Here is a 23,729-nt window from a genome sequence, read left to right on the forward strand (position 1 = left end):
CTTCCTAACGAGCTCTATCGTATGGCTACTCATTTATTCAAAAATATCATTAGACATAAGTAACATATTTTCTTCCATTAACCATTAGATAGCCTGGGTATGAACCATTAGATAGCCTGGGTAATTTGTCTGACATAAGAACAAAACCAGATAGTGATGCCCTTATTTTTCTTCATTTAAACATGATTTAAGTTTTCTAAGCTACACCTAATTCAATCGTTACAAGCTCAAGAACAATAAGAAATTTTGAGATTGTACTAAATGACAAGGCATCTAAGAAACCATTATTAGCAACATGCCAAGTGCACAACCCTACATTTTGCAAAAGTAAATATTGTTGTTGGTTGTAGCATCCAAAAACATTTTCCCATAAGCAGACCTTTTGCATCGTTTCTTGACATGTTGCCACCAATAACGATGTTGTCTTCAACAAATCAATAGATCGTCACTGCCAGAAGCTCTATCCATGATTCTTGTATTAAAAAATTAGGAAAAAAAGGTACCCACACGACGAAAGGTAGAAAAGATAAGATACACCAGAAGAAAAGGGAACTTCAAAGATCTTATCAGGGCGAACATGTAAAAGACATAAATTATAGTACTTGAATTCCATAAAAACTATAACTTAATTTGTTTTTTTAAGCGCAGCCACCTTTCTCCAATCATGCTTAATGCTTACCAAAACTATGATCCTCTAAGAATAGCAATTATAGTAGAGTCCACCCTGGTCATTGCAGCATCCCACCTAAAACCATAGGGATTCAAACTCTCATCATCGCAAACTAACATATGAAAATGTACAATGAAAAATCCAACAAACATACATAAAATTTGAATCAACACCAAAGAGGCACTGCCCTATCAAGCCCTATAAATTCTATGGCTATTGGCAGTAAACACCTTTATTCAAGTGGTCTGACAATAGAGGATCTGGCGTCTACTCTAATGAGTGAACCATTCGAATCAAAAGCAGATAATCAGCAGCAGAGTTAATCAATGGCAACAATCTAGAGAAGAGTATGGGGGGCCCTACCTATACATGGGGATGGGGTACTCTAGATCATCCCGAGCCGACATATCCTTCATAGACAGATAAGAGCAATCACTCATATCACTGGGACTCGATCAAGAGCAATTCAAGCTGGAGCTGTGGATGTTGATAATGGTAAGGGAACCTAACAAATACGTACATCTGGTAGGGGGCCTTAGCGGCTTCGATCGGATGCACTCAATGAAATGGCCATGAAAGCAACCCAACCATCACTTCCACTACATACACCCGTTCTCACAACACCGTGCATATTTTCCCAACACAAATCGTGCATTCTCTCCAAACACGAGGAGCTCGATCCTATGTCTGAGTTGCAACAATCTTAGATACTCCTTAGGCGATCCAATCTGCCAATCGAGATCTCCATTCCAGCCCCAACACACCGTGAGCAATTCAACATAAGTTGTTTGTGTTCCAGCACCCTCACAACTACTCTTGTCCACATCGCAAAAACAGACACTCCAGGAAAATAATGTTCGGAGTAGAGAGATAGCATGCAGGGTAAGATTGAAAATTGTAGTAAGTGGTAAAGATGCATTTATATAAAAGATTGCAATCTACTGATCAAAATGTACTTGGCCGAATGCATTTAGTACAACTGACAACATCCAGTGCGCAAAAGCAGACCTAAATGTGCAGGCCACCTTAAATTTAGTGCATCACACAAAACTATGAGACCACAAAACCAATGATCAGAAACCATTATCGACAAACAGCCTGTTTACAAATGTCAGTCATTGTTTTTCAGCGTGAGTCAATTACCGGTTGCAAGCAACCTCAAAAAAAAGTCTATCGGGTAAAAAAATTATTTAAAAATATGTTATCAGTCTGTACTTATTGCAACAAGAAGAAGGAATTAAGAGTCCGTTTGGTTCGTGGAATTTAAAAAACTTGAATTTGTACAAATCTTGGTTTAGCCAAATTAAGGTCTTGTATATCTTCATTCCGATTTTTGAGATTTTATCGTTTGTTTCACTTGGAAGATGCGTGTGAAGACACATTTTTATGCGTAAGCTTGGAGTTGAAGGTAAATTTCAAAAAGTAATCCAATCTATTATTTTTACACTCCTTAAAAAACAAAACCAGGTTTTGATTTTCAATTCTTACTTTTTTTAAGAAGTCGCAAAACCTGGTTTTGAGGCAAAATTGGAAGTCATGTATGCTAATTCCATTTTGCAAAATTTTCAAATCCTAGTTTTGAAAAAGCCAATACCTGTCATCTTCCAAAAACCAAATGAACCCTAAATTATTAGAAATTTGATTAATTTATTTAATTTGTAGAAACAGAAGAACACAAGTTTACGTAAGAACTTATCGGAATACTTTTTTGAATTTATGTTGTAATCTATTGATATTTTTTTTAATAAAAATTCTAGAACCTATAATTTAATTGATATATCAAGATTTACTCCTAGTCTACTATTAACTTAATTTGTAAATAGGATAATGTGTTCCCATCATCTTTAAATCAAAATTTGCAATATTGCAAGAATTAAAGTCGAGCGCTTTTAGAAGTTCCTATGGACATATGTGATGCTCATGCTCGATGTTGAAGCCAATTAAATGCAATGAGCCACAAATAATATCTTAATACAAGGGCAATAGTAGGCTAATTGTATCCAGGGTTGTCATTAGAGATTTTGAGCTTAGCCATAGATCATGATGTTGGCATGATATAAATAAAATTTAAAATTAATTATAACTAATAACTACATTTATTTTAATATTTTGATTTTCATCGACCCTTTTTTATTATTATTTTACATCAAGATTTACTTTTTTTTAAATAGTAAATCAAATTTATAATATGTAATAAGATTTGTAGTCATTTAGTTTTTATATTTCCTCTTTACTATTGAAAATTTATAAGTACCATGATAAGGGAAAAAATGAAGTGAATATATTTAAATGATTTTAATTTTAATATTTATAAATATTTTTATATTTTCATGTTTATGTTTTAGTTTTTAAATTCATTTTCTACATATATATAATTCAATAATAATAATTTTAAATGTACTATAATTTTAAATTTAAATTTATAAAATTAAATTCATATTTAATATAAAATTCTAGTGTTGAAGTGATTAAAAAAATCAATATAATTATTTGTACCTTTGAGTTTTCATTGAAAAAGTAGAAAAATATTTGATATAGAATAAAATTTATAACTTTAATCTTTAAAAAATTTAATTTCAATAAGTACCATTAAATTAATTTTGATTAAACAAAAAAAAAAATTATAATATGTAAAAAGATAATTGTATCATGCACAAATATATTTCCATAAACCTTTTTTTAAAAAAATTTAACTCTATAAATTTATAGTCAGAAATAGGCATTGCCTCGAATGATTTATTTATTTATTTTATGCAACCTAGTTAACATCATTTCAAAAAATATTTTTTCAAATCAGGAAGAAAACACCAAACTCAATGGCCCTTATGGCCTAGAATTTTTCAAATACATTAAAAAAGACTAGCTACATTTTATATTATTTTTATATAGCAGTAGCGTAGGCGAGTGCCACTATTATCACTATTTATAGTCATTCCCTTGTAAAAGTTGATGCCTCAAGGAGAGATTAGTTGTGCATGCAAATTGAAAAAGTGGACCTCACAAATGGCAGAGGAAATACCTTGCCAAGTGGATGGGTGAATAGGTTATAATATTAATTAGAAAAAATAAATATTTTACTCTAGCAGGTCCATCACCAACCCCAGCCTCTGGTGTTTTGGTGTTTGGATACACACTTTCCAATGAGTGGTTCCAAGTCCACATGTAAATTTATTTGTATGATGATGCATATTCAATTCCTTCATGTGAAAAGATGGAAAAAAATGAAAACACGCACAAATTAAATAAGGACAAAAAGTACACGTGTTAAGCAACGCATATAAAAGGATGGACTCAAATAGGGAAAGAAAGAAATGAAAATATAAGGTGAAGGGCAATATCTTTAAAAGACTAAAGTCTTTAAGAAACACAAGGTAGATGAAGAAATAAAATGTAGCAAATGTTAAGAAAGGCGAGTGGAGATTTCTTAAAAATGTAATCATCAACATCTAGTGTGCAAACTTAATAAATGTGTTGTTGTGGGACCATCCATATCATTGTTGAGTGTGCTTCCATGGAAGAGAGAGAATTGTAGAGAGGTAAGGTGTGATTTATGCTCTCAAATAATAAAATCAAATCTTGCATTATGTAATTTCTCTTTGGTTCATGTGTAATCTCAACATGGAGTGAGTTATGATACATATTGAAATTCTAACAAACATTTGAAGGAACTTCATCAAATGGAGTTGTATGTCCATGATTACACTTAATATTTATATTCCCTTAATCTAAATATTTTGACCTTTGTATTTAAATACACATCATCATCTAGAGAATGTTTGTGTATGCAATGAAAAATGAGAAAGTGCTTAGCATTGTGTAATGTAATCTTTAAAATATCAATTGGCTTAAACAAAGAAAAGGTGATCAGATCTTGTGTTCCAAAAAAAAGCATGTGCAAGATCATCTAATAAATTGAATTAGATGAATTCTTATTATCTACATCATCCATGTGTAACAAAGTGACAAAAATAATATGGTGAAACAATCCTCGGTTGCTCCTGTGGTTTCAGAGGTTGAGGCTAGTGTTCTTTTCGTGCCGGTGGTTGCGGAGGTTTCTTTGGCGTCTCATCCTGTGGATTCAATGGCTGTGGGCAGCATTCTTTCCAAGCTGGTGGTAAAGGATTTGGTCTCTCCCCCTGCTTCAGTTGACCCTCCTAGGGGTCAGTTGTCAACTGTCTCTCATAGGGTTGTTGAGGCCTCTGCGTCCCCTGGGTTCCACGGGTCTTTGTCCTCTGAGGATTGGGTGACCGAGGCAGCAAATTTTGAGGACGGTTGGATTGCGGTTAAAGGGAAGAAGGCTAAGCCTTCTGCTCCCCCTTTAGATATGACCCTTCGGTCACGTAAGGGTAACCTCATTTTAAAAGGATAATCTTTTGTTCCCTTATGCTGACTGGTTCTTCTAGGTTGGTGTTATGGTCTTGTCACTGGTTTTCTGGTTTCTGGTTTGGATAGCCCTCCTGGCTGCTTTGCTCCAGTCTGTTTGTCCTTTCAGATTCCAGAGTTTTTGGTTAATTTTACTGGTCATATCTGCTGGTTTTCGGTCCCTACAAAACCTGGTTTAGTTGTTTGGCTCATTTCAGGTCCTTTTAAAACCTGGTTGTGCTTAATGTTTTATCTTTCTCTTTGATGTATTGGGTTTCGGGGCCCCTTCAAAACCTGCTTTTACCTTAATCTAAAACAAAGTGACAAAAATACATTTAATATAAAAGATAAATGGTTACCAAACACAAAACGTGTACATATGGGGGATAATAAATATAGAAATGAATGATGATGTGTGAAATACATTAGGATTTTGAGCATTGGAGATAAACCATTTATTCAAAGACGAGTTAAAGGTCAATATCGTGAAGGTATAAATCTTAGTAGTAACTAATGTTCAAAATCATAATGCACAAACTTGTTTATCTTTTTTCCTTGATTTTAATGAATGAGGTTACCAACCTATTATTAAGCTTGAAGTTATAATGTAAATGTTTTCGTGCAACTATTATCCAAATTTATCAAAGACGCTATATAAGTGTATGGAAATGAATAAAACATATGAATGCTTGACCATGAAAAAACACATAATTTGGAGGGTCTCCAAATATTATAATGAACCACCTCTACCATTACAACATGGAAATGAAGGTGCCACAAATCCACTTGTTGTAAGATAAGCCAAAGAATTGCATGAGATTTGATAGATGGACCATCTCAATAATAATGCAATCCACACAAGGGAAGATACCATTGAAACTTATTCCATATCCATGTGTATGCATATCTTGTGTAATAATGGTAGATGGTAGGAAAGATGTATCGACTAATTGTATATTATTCTCAAATATACCAAGTAAGACATATAAAGGATTATTATATACCATGTGTTTGTTTACTAGAAGTGTAAGAATGTATTTTGGCATCACTCATAAATATTAGTGGGCTCCCAATTTCCTTTTACTAGTTATTTATTGTCTTATTATATTCTAAGAGCTAGTGTATTTTTTAAATAAATTTGTAAACCACAGACAACTAGTTTATTATTAATTGTTACATTTTAAAAAAGTAACTTTCAAAAAATGATAGATGGCATGAACTATGCATTCAAATAAGGATGACAAGATAAAAAAGACTAACTTTCAAATAAGAATTTAGGTTGTTAAAATGAAATAACTATCAAGATTACAAGTTTGAAGTATATCATTAATTGAATAAATTATACAACAAGAACAATTGGAGTGAGACAAGCCATGATCATTTGAAAAGTCTTTGAATCATCTTATATCATCTTTTGTAAACTAAGCAAAAATGTGATTTGACAAATAGACAAAATCTCAAATAAAAAATGGTTTGAAAAATGAAATAACCATCTAGATCACAAGTCAATAATAGAATACATGACTGTCAAATGGTTTCAAACTTTTATGATCTAGGTTTGGTCAATCAAATGATCGATTCGAAAAAGAAAAAAAAAAAAAATTGAATAAAATTGTTTCCAAACAATAAGTTTTTATTTTTGTCATATATATGGACCAAATTTACCCACACTTAAGAGACAACAACGAATTTTTTTTTATATTTTTGAGAAATATCCCCTTTTGTAACACTATAAAATTGTCTCAAAGTAAAGGAAGAACCATCTAAAAACAGTGCTCCCTTTTCTAGACTTCTAAGAACAAATTGGATCAATCTTCAAAAGATCTACTATTGAAGTTATTGCACTAGACACAAAAGTAATCACTCAATTTTCAATAGAAATAAAAAAGAATGTAATCTTGAACATAAAAATAACTAATCATATGATAAAGTAATTAGATGTTCCTCATGAAAATTGAGGGGATTGATCTTAGCATGAAGTTTAAGCCATGTATCTTTGTTTCTTATTATTATACAAAAATAACACTGATTATTAAGAACAATTTCACAATGAGCATTCTATATATACAACAAAATTAATCTATTAAATAAAGAATAAACATTACTTTGCATGAGGCTTGTGTTGTACTAGGTAGTTTAACATATTTAATAACCACACATTGTTATCAAAGGTTGGCTTAGCCTTAGCAAGATGACATTGGACTAATCACATATTTAATCTTGACGTTGGTACAATCAATCCACCTTTTATGAGCATTCATCAATGTCATATACCAATTATAACCTATATTGGAATTATACTTCCCACACGTTTTTATTAGGTCAAGAAGGTTTTGGCCTCATTTATTTTTTCCACATGCTTCTCACTCCTAATTATATGATAAGTCATTTATAGCACACACGTACGCACATGTTCCTTTGTAGGTTTTTTTGCGATGATAAAAATATCATAGCAGAGATCCTCATTTACTCTAGTATTGAATTACAGTAGATGGTCATCCTTTGGAAATTAGGAGAAAAGTTAAATTGATTGAAAAAAGCTTTCAATGTGATGGCTAGCCCTTTTGTTTCAGAATTGCTCAATATGAATCCAATCAATGGATTTATTTGACACAACATTATTGGCATCTCTCCATTTTTGTATAAGAAAAATATGTCCTCATTAGTAACAAGGACCTTGGTATGGCCATGGGACAATATTACATTTGAAATGAGAGTTTATTTTCTTCTTAAAGGATTTGAATGCCATGGTATTTTCTTCAATTGGTGCTAATCATGGTATTGAGACCAAATCCAAGGAGTTGCATAAATGAATAATGAATATTTAAGTTCCCTCAAAGGTTTAGTGAGCTTTTACAACCAATCAATGCATATTTAGTCTATCCATTAACCTAGGAAGGCATTGTCAATCCATTTTTTCAATATCTTGCTACCAAGGTGTTTCATGAGAACACATTTCTTTGAGGCACTTGGTCAAGAAATTCATATGCTTTTACTATACTTCCACAATTTGCACATCCTACAATCATGGCATTCTACCAATGAATTCTTTCAGCCATTATGTCAATTCATATACCTCATCTTTAAGCTTATAAATATTGCATACATCTCTACCAATGAAATTACTGCTACAACATTTGACAAAAAGTGTATCATTTTCATGGATGATGTGCATACCATATTCCAAAGCACACATTTTCCCACATGTTGAAAAGATTGTGGAGTTCAGATTTACACCTGATAATTGCATTTGGTTGAAAGTTTCTCAATCGTTTTCAACAATCCTATCTTTGTATATTTTACAATCATAACATCTCTTGTGACCACATTTCTTTAAGCCATTTGGTCATACATAGTTTGTACCTTTTCTATGCTTCCACATTTTACATACATGTCTACAAAAGCATTTGTGATTGTACTATTTGACAATAATTGCCCTTCTTTCATTTTTGATGGATGCACATACCCTGTTCCAAAGCTCCCATTTTGCCAGAGGTGTGGGGAAGTATTGTAGTAAATAAAATTGATTGTAATAGAAACTAGCTGGTTGCATCACTACGTGAAGATAACCATATCTTTTGTTCTTTTGTTCATTAAAGAAAGCCTTTGCATAAAGCAAGTTGTAAAAATACATCAATAACAAGGTAACCTAGAACAAAGGTAATAACACGATAAGTGGAAAACCCTTCACCATTCACTTTAATTATGCAATCAAATGTTAAAAAAACTTCTACATAAAAACAACATTCTAATTCATTTGTTAATGGTGACTACTATTTGAACAAAACATAAGAATGGGCATTAGATGAAAAAAATAGACACGAGTTGCAACTTGTTCATGTGAAAGGGTTTGGTCTTAAGCTGGCACATGTCGTGAGCCTAGTATAGAGCATGACTTTGCAAAGAATTGAAACTGAAACAGGAGTTGTTCTTATTCTTGAACAGCCTAAGTGCATCAGGGTTAAGTTCTAGTTCAAAAGGCCCATGAGTTCAGCCATTACTTCACATATGCTAGTGGGGAGGAGGTCAACTCATCATGCACCATTCTGCCACACAGCATCATAGAGACCAAAAAATACCTAGGATTCAGTAATCATCTATGTTCTAGTGGGAACCCGGGCAGAAGCCAGTTAATTGGATTCTATGAAGCATACCGCCATTTAAGTTTAAGGTCATCTTGGGGTTAGTCATCTTAAGGCCCTTGTCAAGTTCTTATCAGCCTTCAATTACGCTTCTACATAAGGTTTTTCTATAAGAAATCAGCTCAGATGCAAATAGGATTCACATCAATTTCAGCAGAATTGTACACAAGATGGAGGAAATAAGACTCCAAGGATAAGTTTCTTTGCCATGGAAAACAACCTAGAAGTGAATGTTGCAAGTCAGCCTACAATAAGAAGGGCAGAGTCAAGAACGCACAAATGAAAGGCTTCAAGAAAAGAAATCAAAGCTAGGAGAATAATCTAAGATGGCTCAAGTTTTTACAAGGCAGTAAATAATACTCTAAAAAATAGTTTGAGGACAGAACGACTATGAGCAGATGGAAGACTGGAAGAGCCATAATTGTAATGCAAGGATATTTGATGAATACTTGTAAACTTGACCCAAAATCTGATGGGCCTCTCCAAAAAGCTAACAACACTTGTAGTGAAATGATGTTAAATTTAACAATCTTAAAACAAAACACTCAATCTAAAAAATAGGCTTAACATATAAATTGTTGTTCTTTAGTTCCAACTCCTTACAATGCTTAAAAGCGTCTCCACAAGAGCAAACAAGAGAAATCATAAAGCTAGATAGGTAATCAAGGATAACATGCTAGAACTTCGAACATGAAATTCACTGTTTAAAGTCAGTGTCACCATTTTTTGTAAACATGAGAGACATTGCAAAACAAGAGACTGTTCCGTGCTCATTCTTCCTCCCCTCAAAGGAGTAAATGGCATTAGAAAGTTTGTTAATGATACAAGACTACTGAATTCTACATCATGAAACAGCAGTCAAACTATTCAGCTCTTCATATATCTCATTAATGAAATATTTACATGCATAACAAATCCTAGAAACCCTTAGATTAAGCCATCCCATTTTCCACAAAGTAATACCCACAAAGTTTTTAAAAATATTCTCTCTAGTCTTCTGCCGGGAAAACTGCTCATATTTCAACTGTGATGAAAACTGCATATGTGATTTCATCAATACTTTACAGTGAAGTGCCGCAACCAAAGATCATACATAACCATATGGAATGCATCAAATTTGATTGGAGGTGAGTGCCACTCGAAGTGTTTTTGGACCTGTAACATAAGACATTACTCTGTTAGGAAATTAGACTAAGACTTTCAAATAAAGACTAACACAATAGACCATTGATCACTATTTCCTAGTTTCTAGCCTAGGGAGTATTGTAACCTGTGAATGACATATAAATATTGTGTGGCACGGGGAGGATGTCACATTTGATAGCTTTTCTAGCATCCAGTCTTTATCATGAACACTGAAACGGTTAAAACTTGTCAAACCAGAAAAATTCCATTACTTAAAAGGGTTTAAGAGAGGTGTTATCGGAATGCAGAAAAGTGGAACGCGATCAGGCAAAAATGACATAGCTAGAGAGATACATGAAATTCAATAACAGAAACTTATACAAACATAGAACTTTCTACCTTAATATAGCTGTATCTGAAAGAAAATCAAGACAAATGTCAAGGACAATTGTGCAATTACATTCTCCTAATTTTTAAAAGTTAGATCCCTCAATCCAAAACTAGCAAACAAGTCTCACATGTATTAAAAATTTGACCTCGAATAATAATTGGGCTTTAATTTCTTTTATTTACAAAATCCCCCACACTAGTGCCTAGGAAAGAAGGGATTATTTTATAATTTACTGTTTTGAAAGTGATTATACATCACTTATCGTTATTTTTTTAATGAAGTTAACATAAGATCTACTTATACCAGTTTATTTATTAAGGTCTAAGTTGCTGGTTCGGGTTCAGTTCCAAGTTTGAAGTGTATATATATTATATATACATATTTACAAAGCATGAGTTAAAATTAGAATCTAGCATGGTAGCATAAACACATTTAAACAATAAAAACACCATAAACAGTTAAACTTGTAATCATAGTGATCATACCATCATATAGTCCAATCAACTTCAACATCAAAGATTCAAAAAATTATACATATCAAGTTCAAGTGTCATTGTTTCACATTCATTGTTCAACTAATGGAATGAAAATCAGAAGAATTATTAATATTCTAAGTTATGTGCTCTTCCTAAAGACAAAATAACCCATTTGGAAACATAAAATGGCAATGAGAGACCACCAAAAGCAACTCATAACAACTTTTAAGGTTGTGGACTCCAAAAAAAGCACTTTCCAGCCATCCACGGGGCCCAGTTTGCTGCGGGTTCAAAATTTTTGGTGTTGCTTCGCCCAGGTTCAAAACCGATCATACCTGCAGGGCAAAAAAAGAACCCTGCCTGAACCAGGTTCGAACCGGACCAGAATTGCGTACCAATTTGAACTTTTTGTGATCCGAGGGTGAGGTAATATGGTAACTTAGATTAAGGTGAATTTAATATTATTTGCTTATCATAATTATTAAATAAGGAGAATATATTTTTTCATTAATAATAAATTATTCAATCCCCCGTTTAGGAAATATTTATTTATTTTCTAATTAATTAATAAAAAACAGTTTGAAGCTCATATTGGCTCCCAAAGCCCCTGACTATACTCTTTGAACCATCTAACGAGTTCCCTAGTCATCATGTTGGCCTACAGCAACTCGGCAGGATCTCAGTAACAGGCCAACCTGCCACTCTACTCCTAACGCCTAGAGAGAGGACATTAGAGTCCTCCCTTCCCTGATACTGCTTGCCCACAAGCAATGCACCCCACTACCAACAGAATCCAAAACATACCATACGCAACATACTAACTGCATCCACTGCTCCACTTCGAAACAAACACCTTGTTTCCTCAATGTTTGGAACAACTCATTAGCGCTTTAAAGTGCCTATGCCACCATGAAACACCACTATTTGGATCCCACATCAAAGTACAACTCCCGTTGTGTGCTACGCAAGAGAAGAAGACATCATTGTCTTTGTTTAGGTACTGCTCAATGACACCATATTGTTTAGATGTTGGGGTACCTAGTGCCATCTCAAAGGAAACTGGATAATATTGGGTAGGGTAACCACTAACCCAGCTGGAGTCAAGAAACATGAAATCACCCACTAGCAATGTTATCACTAATCTGTCTAGGGAAATACATGATGTAACCAAGGATGACCTATGGATATCCACAACACCTGCAATAAGGAGCCCATGTGTTGCTAGCCCACCAAGAGTGTTGTCAAGCAAATCATGAGAAGGACAGTCAACCTCATCGTTAATGCCAGCAATCATACTCATCCCTACCCCACCTCTAGATGCATGCCTTAATGCCTTAAGCACAACTTTCTTGCCCTCTACCATGAACTCAAGGTGCATCTATCTGAAATCATGTTTGTATCTCCCCAAGGATTGCAACCATTGTATGACCAAGAGCGCAACAACTCACCAAACTCCAAAACACAAAATGCATCTATTAATGTAGTCACCCATCTGTATACACAATTATGGAACTCTCATGTGCAACATAAAGTTAATCCATTTTCCAACATCACACTCAATCCTTGAATACCCTTTGCCTGCAACCCTCATCTAAAAACCAGTCCCTCGTCTACAAAGTTATGTATAGCTTTGATGTCAACCAAACACATCACCTGCCCGATGATCATACCCTAGAGGTGGAAGGAATCAATCCTTGGGACTCCTGACATAGTGGTAATAGTATCATGGGTCACACCTACTGCAGCAACACCATCAAGCTCTACTCCTTGTGTCTCATGCACACCCTTAACACTATTATCCTCGACATCTGTGTTTGGAACATGCTCATCCTCTACATCAGAATGAATCTCAATTAGGTGTGTCATGCCTTTCTCGAGGTACCTATGTCTTGGCCCCCAAGTTTTCTTACAAGTGAAACACAATACTCCTAGAAGGTTTCTTATCCTATTGACAAGAAGATGGAGGCAATGACGTGTCAAGGCAAATGGTGGTGTCAATAGCATCATATGCATACACCAACTCATTAAGTCTCTCTTGGAGTCCCTCAATGAAAAGCATCACAACTCGTCATTGTGGCATCTCAAGAACCGTAACTACCACACTTTGAAACTCATTTATCTAGGCTTCTATATGTCCAATCTGTCTGATCAGTGCCAACTCTCTATAGTAGAGCTCTACGTCCTCAAGATGTAAAACTGCAATCTAGATGGCCTCTCTCTCTGGCATAGGTCTGACTGATAGGTAAATGTCCAATGTGCACCAATACTCCCATTACCATTGCCAAGGTGAGCTTGCTCATAGCTCTCTTAATATCTCCGCTTTGTTGAGGCCTAGGTCCTCTATCACCCCCTGGATCTCATGCTATCATGATACTATGTACAATAGTGGGGTAATGGAAATACCTCTCTCACCTCTAGATTCAACTATGTAGTTTTTCGAGCAATGCCTCTCTCACCATCATCACCTAGATCCAATGCATGTTAAGTGTTTCATTCATTCTCATGAGAGATGGGTTTTGTAAACCACTACTCATGAAACATGGGGTCAATGAGTTTGACTCGAAAAACTACACAGTTGAATCCTGATAGCAATATCACAATGTCTACCATGTCACCCACTGCACTGATCTAACTCCAACTGACCCAATGTTCCCTCTAACCTGTCTAGTGCCTGTGCTATCCTTGTCTCGGTGTTCATGAAAGTCCTCATCAACTTCCTATCTGGATTATCTCGCTGACCCGGACCTGTGCCACCATGAAGATCGCCCATTGTAGATGTATTTATTGTACCCAAATTCAACTGAGCTCTCCTACAATAATAGAATTTAAATATTTCTACTCTACCTGGATGCAGAGAATTTTGTGTCAAATCTACAGGCTGGCAGAATCATGCTCTGATACAACTGAAAGATGCCAACTAAGGATTGGCTTAAATCTTATAGGTTTGCCTCAACCGAATTCATTGATCGGCGAATAGTCTTTGGTTTTTGATGAATTTGATGCTTTACTCTTTTTTAATAGTTTTCAATTGTCTTCTGATTCCTTTGTATTATTTTGGATTTTCATAATAATTTGGAATGCAAATGCAGAAGCTAATTAAAATTGAATAATTGTAAATACTACAGCTACCAAACACAATCAACATATAATGAGCACTAAGATAATTCTGATTCTCTCATTCTTTAAAAGCAGTAGACCAATTAGAAAATTGTACCAGACATATTCTGAACATAATAGGATTTCTGATACCCCTATGATCCCCCATGAAAGGTGCAGCAAATAGATAACTATGGATGACATCAATTTGTAACCAGTGCAGCCAGCACAAAAAATGATAGAAGAATATGAGTTTCTCTTCTGTGCTGCAAATAAACAGAGATGGTCTGCTACTTAGAATTAATGCTGGGCTGAGGTCTGATTATATGGCCCGACCTGTAGACTTTAATTCCTAAATCCTTTGTGGATGATCCAACTCTACCTCCCACGTCAATTTCCAGCTCTGTTCATGCTTGTAAGGTTCAGCTGGTCACTAAATTCTCGTGCCAAAACCTTTACTCTGCCTGCAATCCGCTTCTGTGGCTCAAGGTTCACTTGAAATATACTGTTTTGCCTCCAATTCTCCAACTTGTTTGCAAATAAATTTGCTGAAAGAATGGGGGCTATGGTCCACTCCTACTTGGCCCAAGAGGCTACATTCCAGGGTCCATTTACACAAGAATCCACAATCCCTGCAAATAATGGTCAAAACTTATTCCCTGTGATGAATTCGATCAAAGATGCTAAACTGGTCTGTCAGTTTTGTTGCACAAACAATGAAACAAAGATCCACAACCGCTGCAAATATTGGACAAACTCTTTCCTTTGATAAATCTGAACAACTGCTAGGAAGTATGGGGGTTGTGTTCCACTCACAAGGCCCTGAAATTGGTGTTCTCGAGCCTCTACACTGCTGCAAACACCATCCACAGAGCTCTATCTCACTACCATTCTGCATCCCAAGTTCAACCCAAGACCACATTTAATCTCTCCAAATTCCATTTTGCCGCCATGCTATCTCTAGTTCAAAAGCTCCAATCGCAGAAAAGATTTAATTCTCCACTACTGTTTGAAGCCAAAAATCAAATCCTTCCTCCACATGATGCATTCACAGCAAAGAGAAAAAATTGCATTTTAATAAAACATTGAATCCCTTTCCAAAGTCCAAGGAATAATTTATGGTTTAATAAAATGCCTTTCAAAACTTGCGAACAAGTCTCCCATATAATAAAATTTTGGCCTTGAATAATAATTGGGCTTTTTTATGTCTTTTATTTTCCAAATCCCCCATACCAGTGCCAAGGAGAGAAGGGATTATTTTATAATTTATTAATTCCTAAGTGAATATTTATCACTTATCGTTATTTTTTTAATGAAGTTATATAAAATCCACTTATACTAATGTATATATTAAAGTGAATTAAATATGATTCACTTAATTTAATTATTTTTTAAAATGAATATATTTTTCACTTGTAATAAACTATTTGATCCCCCATTTAGGAAAGATTTGTTTATTTCGTTATTAATTGACAAAAACCAGTTTGGAGCTCATATTGGCTCTCATATCTCCCAGCTATACTCACGTGAACCATCTATTGAGTTCCCACACCATCTCATTGGCCTACGGTGCCTACAGTAAAACCCAGTAATAGGCCAACCTGCCAGTCTACTCCTATCACCTAGAGAGGGGCCATTTCAGTTTTGGGGCGTAGAGCTCATCTGCAAAAAGGTTTGGTGATTTTTTCAAAATCATGTTTTCAATTTAATCTCGATGTCTCTCGCTACATGAGTGATACCTTTGTTTTCTGACATCATAATGTTCTATGCATTTGTGACCAAAATACCTGCAGATTCTCTTCAGTATGGTAGTTGAGAGAATGACCATTAAGGGAGGATGTGGAATTGCCACTAAGAATAAAAATAAATTTGGACACCCTGTGATGCTAAACTAGGTAGCATTTTGTATTGAGACGAGCAACAAAGGTGTAGTTCCAAAACTGCATAAAGACTATGTCCCAATTTCTACAGAGTGCCTAAATGATGGAGCTCCAGAAGTTAGAGCCGCATTTTCAGTATTAGCAGTGGTGGCAAAGATTGTTGGTATGAAACCTCAAGAAAGATCATTTGAAAAGGTTGATGAAGTGAGAAAGAAAAGCTTTCAGAACTGTTTAGAACATCTAGGAGTAGTCAAGTCATAGTTGCACCATCAACGGGTTCATCACAAGCATGAGCAAGTGTTGGTGTGACATCATATTATGAGGCTGGTGAGAATGGCTTTACCAAGATATCTACTGCGAGCATGAGCAAGTTTTGGTGTGACATCAAATTATGAGGCTGGTGAGAATGGCTTTACCAAGATATCTACTGCGAGCATGCAAGTGGGAAGAGGCCCCTTCAATCTTGTAAAGCTGTGACAGGACAGTCAGGTGCTGGGAAAAAGACTGTTGGAAATGCTCAGAACAAGGTTGTTTCTGAAGTCGAGACAACGGGGGACATTGGGCTAGAGGATATGAGTTTGGAGGAGATTGAAGGAAAAGTGGCCTCTCTGTTTCAAGCTGATGTGCTTGCAAATTTGAAGAGTACAGTTTGGATGAAGCACCTTGAATCATGACTTCAAAAATAGTTGGTGGGTTTTGATCGATTTTTTACATTAAAAATCGTTTCTGTTCTCAAAACTGCATAAGAGAACTCCTCAATGTGCACTCAATCCTACAAACATGGTTTGCAGAAATAAAAATCTTGCTCTGATACCCATGAAATGTAGATCCAAGGATCCAAAGAAGCCACGCACAGAATGAATCCAGAAAAATCATGACAGCCAAGTAAACAAAAGACGAGCAAAAAATGGTAGAAAACTAATTTCGGCTCTTCAGAATCAATGTACGCGACAAAAGCAGTCACAAAAATAAAAACACAAATGTGCACTTCAAAAAAACAAGGGCTAAGAAACACAAAAATGGGCCATTTCAATCCTCAAAAAGCATTGAATGGTTTCTGTAATTTTATATTTGACTCAGGATTGTCTGATTTTTTGCTAGGAAAAACATGGGAAGGTTTTTTCACATTTTTTCAGTCAAAAAATATGCTGGATTATTCTAATTTTCTCAAAATTATTTCTGGGTTTTTTTTCCTTAAAAAATTGTTTATGGTTTTTACAGATTTTTTCCTTGAAATATCGTCTATGGATTTTGATTGATTTTTTACCTTGAAAAATGTGAAGGTTTCTTGATTTTTCTCCTTATAAATTGTTTCTGGGTTCTGGAATTTGTGAAGTTGCTTGTTCGCATGGGATTTTGTTTGTTGGGTTTTACAATTTCTTCCATACGAAATTATTGTGTAAGGTTTTACAATTGTTTCCTGAATAAAAAATATTTGTTCGAATGTCTGGGTTTTGCATGATTTTGTGCTCAAAAATCATGGGTTTTCATTTGAAAGGGTTTCTATTATTTTGGCAAAAGATTATGTCAAAGTGTTCATGTTTAGGGTGTTTACCTTTATTCCTCCGAAAAAAATTTACTTTGTAAACTTAAGTTTCAGGGTTTGGCGCTTTTTCCCACAAAAATGACACTTTGTAGTCTTTAGAGGGTTTGCCATTTTTTTTCACAAAATCAAGGTTTCAGGTTTTTATTGGTTTCAGCACCTGATCTCAAAGGGATAGTTCTTTGTTTCCCAACATCAGGTTGGACGAGTTCTGGTACTCTTGGTCATTAACATTCAGGAGGGTCTCAATAGCAGCATAGTGTTCTGAAGGGAAGGAACAGCCTTCTTTGCATTTGTGACCAGAAGTCCTCTAGATTGTCCTCTGTAGGGTAGTTGATAAAATGAGCATTAAGGGAGGGTATTAAAATATTTTAGATATTTTTACTATTGTTTCTTGCTATTTTTAGCTGAATGTTTTATTTATGGTCATTTAGGCATTTTATAATTTATTTTATATTTTAGTTTTAGTTTTCGATTTTAGAAGACTTTAGCTTCAATTTGAAGCACTTGTAAATTGCTATATGTACCCAGTGTTTCCATTAATTCAATGTACACAATTTCGAGTTTCAAAATGGCCTAAATCAGTAACTCCTGGTGCAAAGAAAGAGGGTATCTCCCTATGTGGAGAGAGAGTGAGAGAGAGAGAGGGAGAGTTGTTTTGTCAACCCATAGATAATAAGCTACATTTGAGATAAAGTGCAAATCACATGTTGCACTCAAATCAAGAACAGCTTTCTAGGCCTAAAGCCGAGAGAGATTGAGAATTTCATTATTGGAAATTGAATCCACACCTTCTGTTATGTGATATTGCCTTAATGTTGTTTCAGTTTCATATCACTAAAAATACGTATCTAGATTATTTGAACTGTATTTAAGTTTGACTTTCTATCTTAGTGTTTTGAATCTCATTCAGAATATTAAAGATTAGTTTCTTTATTGGTGCTATCGTACCAAAAAAAATGCTGTTAACTATAATATTAGATTAAAGAGAATAAACAAACCCAATCCCAAGTATTCAAAATAGATCTTTGAACCCACCAAAATGTAATAATCAATATAAAGTATTATTACATTATCAAAACTCAAAAGAAATGGGTTGTTGTCTATGACTACATAATTGTGAGGAATTCAAAATGAACAATTAAACTTGACTATTTTGCACGGAATAGAGAAAATGTTTCACAATATAGTCAAGAAGATTAACATCAATTCAATGATGCACTTAAGATGATAAATAATAATGGCATATTTATGTTATTATATGAAAACAAACGCAAAAATGTAGAAGACCGTGCATGTTCTGCAATAATTCATACCCCAATACGAAAATAGAAAATTCTGAACCAATACTTTTGTGTAGAGTTCTATACAATTACCTCAACCAACCCAGTATGCAATGCTGTGAATTGCTCCATGCTGATAGACTTGAGAATATCCTTAAGATTATAAACATCAAGCTCCTTAAGTACAAGAGCAAATTTTTTCCAGTCGAGGACATCATTGAAAGGCAGATCGTAGTAATCAGATAGGATAACTGTTAAAAAATAGGTCAAAGCACCCAGTCAATATGTGCCATTTTATATTTCATGCACTTCAAAATCAAACTAAACCCTTCGAATAACTTTAAATTTTAAAATAAAGATGGAAATTTGAAGAATAATTAGGCCACAGGCATTTTATCTCACCACCTAAATAGAATCTAATGTTTAAACTTTAAAGCCACTTATGTAATCCAAGCAATTATATACGATGTAACATTTAAAAAACATTCCAGATGTCATAGTAAAATTGATTATTTTTAAAAGTAACTCTAGATTCTAGATGTCATTATTTTTAGCAGGCATAACCCAGTCAGAATCTGATTTTTGAAGCCACTTACCTTAACCCTAGCAATGGTATCACATGCAACTTAAATATTCTATTATTTCTAACTTCCTCAAGTCCGTAGATGCCATTTAAAGATGGTTGTTTATAGGAGTAGCTCTAGAATCAAACTTTTTTATGGACATTCCTACAATATGTTGGCATGTACTTCACCCTGTTTGAATCATGAAAATTTTGTTGTGAAAATCCAGTTTACTTTAGTTTAGTTAGGGTTTGCAATTTTCATGTGTAAAGTTTACCCTAGATGAACCCTAGTTTCATGATCCACATGTATGCTTTCATGTTAAAAACCCTCTATGCTTTAACATGTGTTTCGTTCTTTTAAAAAAACTTCAAAAATTTCAAGGTGCGACCATGCGACTAAAGTGATTGCTCTATCGCACCATCGTTAAGCTTTTAATCATTTTATGATGCAACAATGCAACACAGTCAAGAACTCAATGCTCGCTTGGTCGCTGCAATTTATCTCAAATGGTTGATCAAGAAGGTGAAGGCATAACGCAGTTTGCGAGCAGTTATTGCAGGGTCGCACGGTTAAGCATGGAGTCAACAGTTCAAACAGCAATCATGCCAAAAGGGCATTCACTTAAGAGCACAAGGATCTGACACGTGGAAGCATCTAAAAGCAATGTTTATGTTTAGCATAAAGTTTATGGTGCGACAGTGTTGTTGGTTCCCAAAACCGCAAATTGGAAATCCAAGAGTCTGCCACTGCTTTGATAGGACTTCTCAATCAGTTCTAGCCAACGAATGGGAATACTTCTTGATTCCCTTGCACTTCAAGCTCCGCTACACCCAGGCGGGTTAACCTTTACCTCATACGCTGACTGTCCGGTTCAAGGTTTTTCTATAGCGAATTTGAACTTGGAGTTCTTCCACTGCCAAGGTCCTCGAACTCGATGAAGCTAAATGCTAAATATTTGATAATTGAATGTTTTGTATAAATTTTGTAAATAATGGAATTGATGCTTGTAGAAGGAATATGAAGATTTTCTGACTTCAATAAAAGACCAGTGCCTTTTCTCATTCGAGCGATAGAGTCAACTTCGGTGAACTTTCACGTACAACTTCATAATGTTCAATGCACTTATACTGCCAACAATTTTAATAATCCAGATGCGACAGACCAATTATAATGCAATCTTAAATTAGTCCAGATTGAATTTTAACTCCGCTGAGAAGGAGACAAACTGGACAGAGGTATGGAAACAATTTAATATTTCACAACACCTATGATGATCAAATTTAAAATGCTAACTGACCATGTCCACTTATCTGATATCAAAATCATATACAAAATTCTAAAATATAATTACGAAGGACGATTCGCCTGCAGTTTAAATCTCCACGCCATTTAGAAATAAACAAAAGGCATTTTATTTTATTTTAAAACTAAAATAATGGACTTTATATTACAAAATCATAATAGACCCCTTATTCCTCCATACAATAATAAAATAAAAATACTTTTCTCCTAAGAGAATAAAATGTGTTCGGATGATGAATATGTCCTTTACCCCTCACCACCATTCCATATTTATATTTGAATATACAAAAGAAAGTGACTTTAGATATTCAAGTCACGTCTCTTCACATATAATTAACATTAATAATAAATATATAAATATATATATATATATATATATATTTATTTTTAAATTAACCAACTATCCTCCTTTGGATTTCGCTTGTCGAACCATGACTTGACATTTTTATTATTATTTTTAAAACTTTCATCACAGCATGGTTCACTTTACATTTGTTAATCAATTTAGCTTCTGCAATATCTTCTAACGTTACAGGGAACCTTCATTCAAAGCCGCTCCTGATGCCATAAGAAGATTTATTTATATTCGATTAGTGCAATTTTTTGCATTCTTCCACCTTTGACTCCATCACACGAACATACTGGGACATCTGACTCACTATTCGCCCGTGACTTGTTCTTGTTCCATTGGTTATGCGGCATTATTGAACTTTGGCATGCCATTGCTTGAAGAATTTGAGTTGCGGAGAAGATTGGGTCTGGAAGCCGAAAATAGAATATTGGACGGGCAAGCTGAGGTGGAAACTCCTCTGCTTGGAGTTCCGCATTCAGATCCTTCTAACTCTGACTCCAGCATAAATCTCAACTGTCCCTCACGGCTGAAGCCTGATGGCTTGCTATACAGATAAGATCCAGAGGCCTTCAACACCATCTCCTTAATCTGAGCTGGATGAAGATTTCTATATCATCATTTGTGATGAAACTGATGATCCATCACCCCGAAGAAGAACAATATATTCAAGTATTGTCATGGATGATAATACTTTAATATATCCACAGTTCTTTCAGACGATGCATTGTTCACTAAGAATCGAAATCATTTATATAAAATCTTCTACACAACTTTGTCCCCTCTCTCTCTCTTTCCGCATGCTCTTAAAAATGAAAAATGTCCTTGAACTCTACAGCATGATGCATACCCTCCTCTAAACCAGATATTGTATCTATCTTAATCTCTGCTAACTAAGATCTAAATTCATCAAATGAATGAGATAGAAATGAGACTTCATTGATTTCCTCTTTTAGATTATCAACTGCACCTTCCAGGGCTCCTTGAAATTTTGAAAGCCTGTTTTTCAAATGCATCAATTCTACATTCAGAAAGATTAAGCTTTTGCAAAAGCTCACCAATAAGATGTTCATGATTTCCACATGCAACCTTGAACTCCTCTAACTGGCCCTTAGAATTCCTCAAATCTTCCTCCAAACATGAAAAGCGTACATCATGGTCACCAACAAGTTTCAAGGCAGCTTCATAATCCTATGATGTTATTACTGTGTTAAGATTTGATTGGGATTTTCCATTTCCTTCATTATAAATAGGGCTTCATTTTTGCAAAAATTAAGGTTCCATCAGGTGCGACTAAGGTTAAGGAAACCATTCGCAGTTTTGCAACCTAAAGCCAAAATAGTTAGCATAAAGGAGCCACCTGGTAATCTCTTTGATAGTGCAGTCGCAAGGCTATGCACTTAAGAACAAAGTGAGGCCACGAAGTAGCGATCACTTAGATTGGAGGCTTAATCGTGTTGTCACACAGTTAAAGTTGCAATTAAATAAGAGTATTGTGAATGGGCGACACAGTTAAGAGCCTTTGAAGTTTTCCTTGATTACGCGGTCACAAAGTTAGAAGATATAGTATAAAGTGAAGCCGCGATCTGGCGAAAAGATTTGATCGCATAGTCGCATGGATAAAAAAGACAATCAAGTGGATACCAATGATCTGGGGAAGTAATTAGTGTGATGAATGATGTTTGATTGCGCGGTCACGCAGTTAAAATAATAAAGAAACATAAAGGTAGCGACTCGGCGATCACTTAGGTTTAACAGTCCCGCGTGGTCTCAAGCCTTAAATGCTAATGTTAAAGTTAAGCAAGGATGGTGCGATTAGTATTGTTCGCAGTTTCACAACCTATGAAGCACAATTAAATCAAAAGGGCACAATCATGCGACGAGGTCAAGAAATGAAAAGGTTTATGTGGTAGCCCAAGTACACAGCTAAGAATATGATATAAGATATAAACCGCGAAGCAGCGACCAAGACATGAATATAGTATTCACTCAGTCGCACATTTAAAGGCATAGAGTAAAGGGGAAGCTACAAAGCAGCAACAAGGTAATTTCAGAAGGTTTCGCACGGTTAAGAGATTAAGCATGAGATCAGACAGTGAAGTGGCAACCAAGGTTTTCGCACAATCACAAGCAGAAACAAAGATCAGAAGACAAGCTTTGCGAAGCTACAAATAGCTAATAGTTGTCTAGTGTTCGCATGGCCGCACTCGCAACAAAAGAATTTAATAGTAAAGTGACAGTTATAACTTCATCATTGCCAAAAAAGATAGGTACTGTCTAAAAAAGCGCAAATGAGATTTTGAAAGCTGGCAGTACAAGCGTCCTAAAGCCAGATTGTAATGCTTTATGAGTTTTCGAAAACTTTCATGTATGCTGACTTAAAGACACTATTAATGTTATTTTTGTGCTCAATTGCTATTAAAAGGTGATGTAACGAATTTCCAGTTACAGCATTCACAAAGTTTCAAGGCCAAAAAGGGAATTGAGCGCGAAATTGTTTCAAAAAATTGAGTTGCAAACGAAGTATTTGGATAAATTGACTTC

The 23,729-nt window shown here is 35.0% G+C and overlaps 1 protein-coding gene across 1 annotated transcript in view; it reads right to left on the bottom strand.

The window, feature by feature from the left end:
- Positions 1-9,809: 9,809 nt before the first annotated feature.
- Positions 9,810-23,729, bottom strand: part of LOC149551387 (Exostosin family protein) — a 66,030-nt gene continuing 52,110 nt past the window's right edge. The window contains exons 5-6 of the mRNA XM_089786895.1: positions 19,062-19,219; positions 9,810-10,329 (exon numbers count right to left, since the gene is read on the bottom strand). Of these exons, the coding sequence (XP_089643021.1) occupies positions 10,228-10,329; positions 19,062-19,219 (260 nt within the window). The 3' untranslated portion in view covers positions 9,810-10,227. The remainder of the gene's footprint in view (positions 10,330-19,061; positions 19,220-23,729) is intronic.

Source organism: Cupressus sempervirens, chromosome 6 (genome assembly GCF_028749045.1).
Source record: "Cupressus sempervirens isolate cs-2001-9-10 chromosome 6, ASM2874904v1, whole genome shotgun sequence".
In the NCBI taxonomy this organism is placed as follows: Eukaryota; Viridiplantae; Streptophyta; class Pinopsida; order Cupressales; family Cupressaceae; genus Cupressus; species Cupressus sempervirens.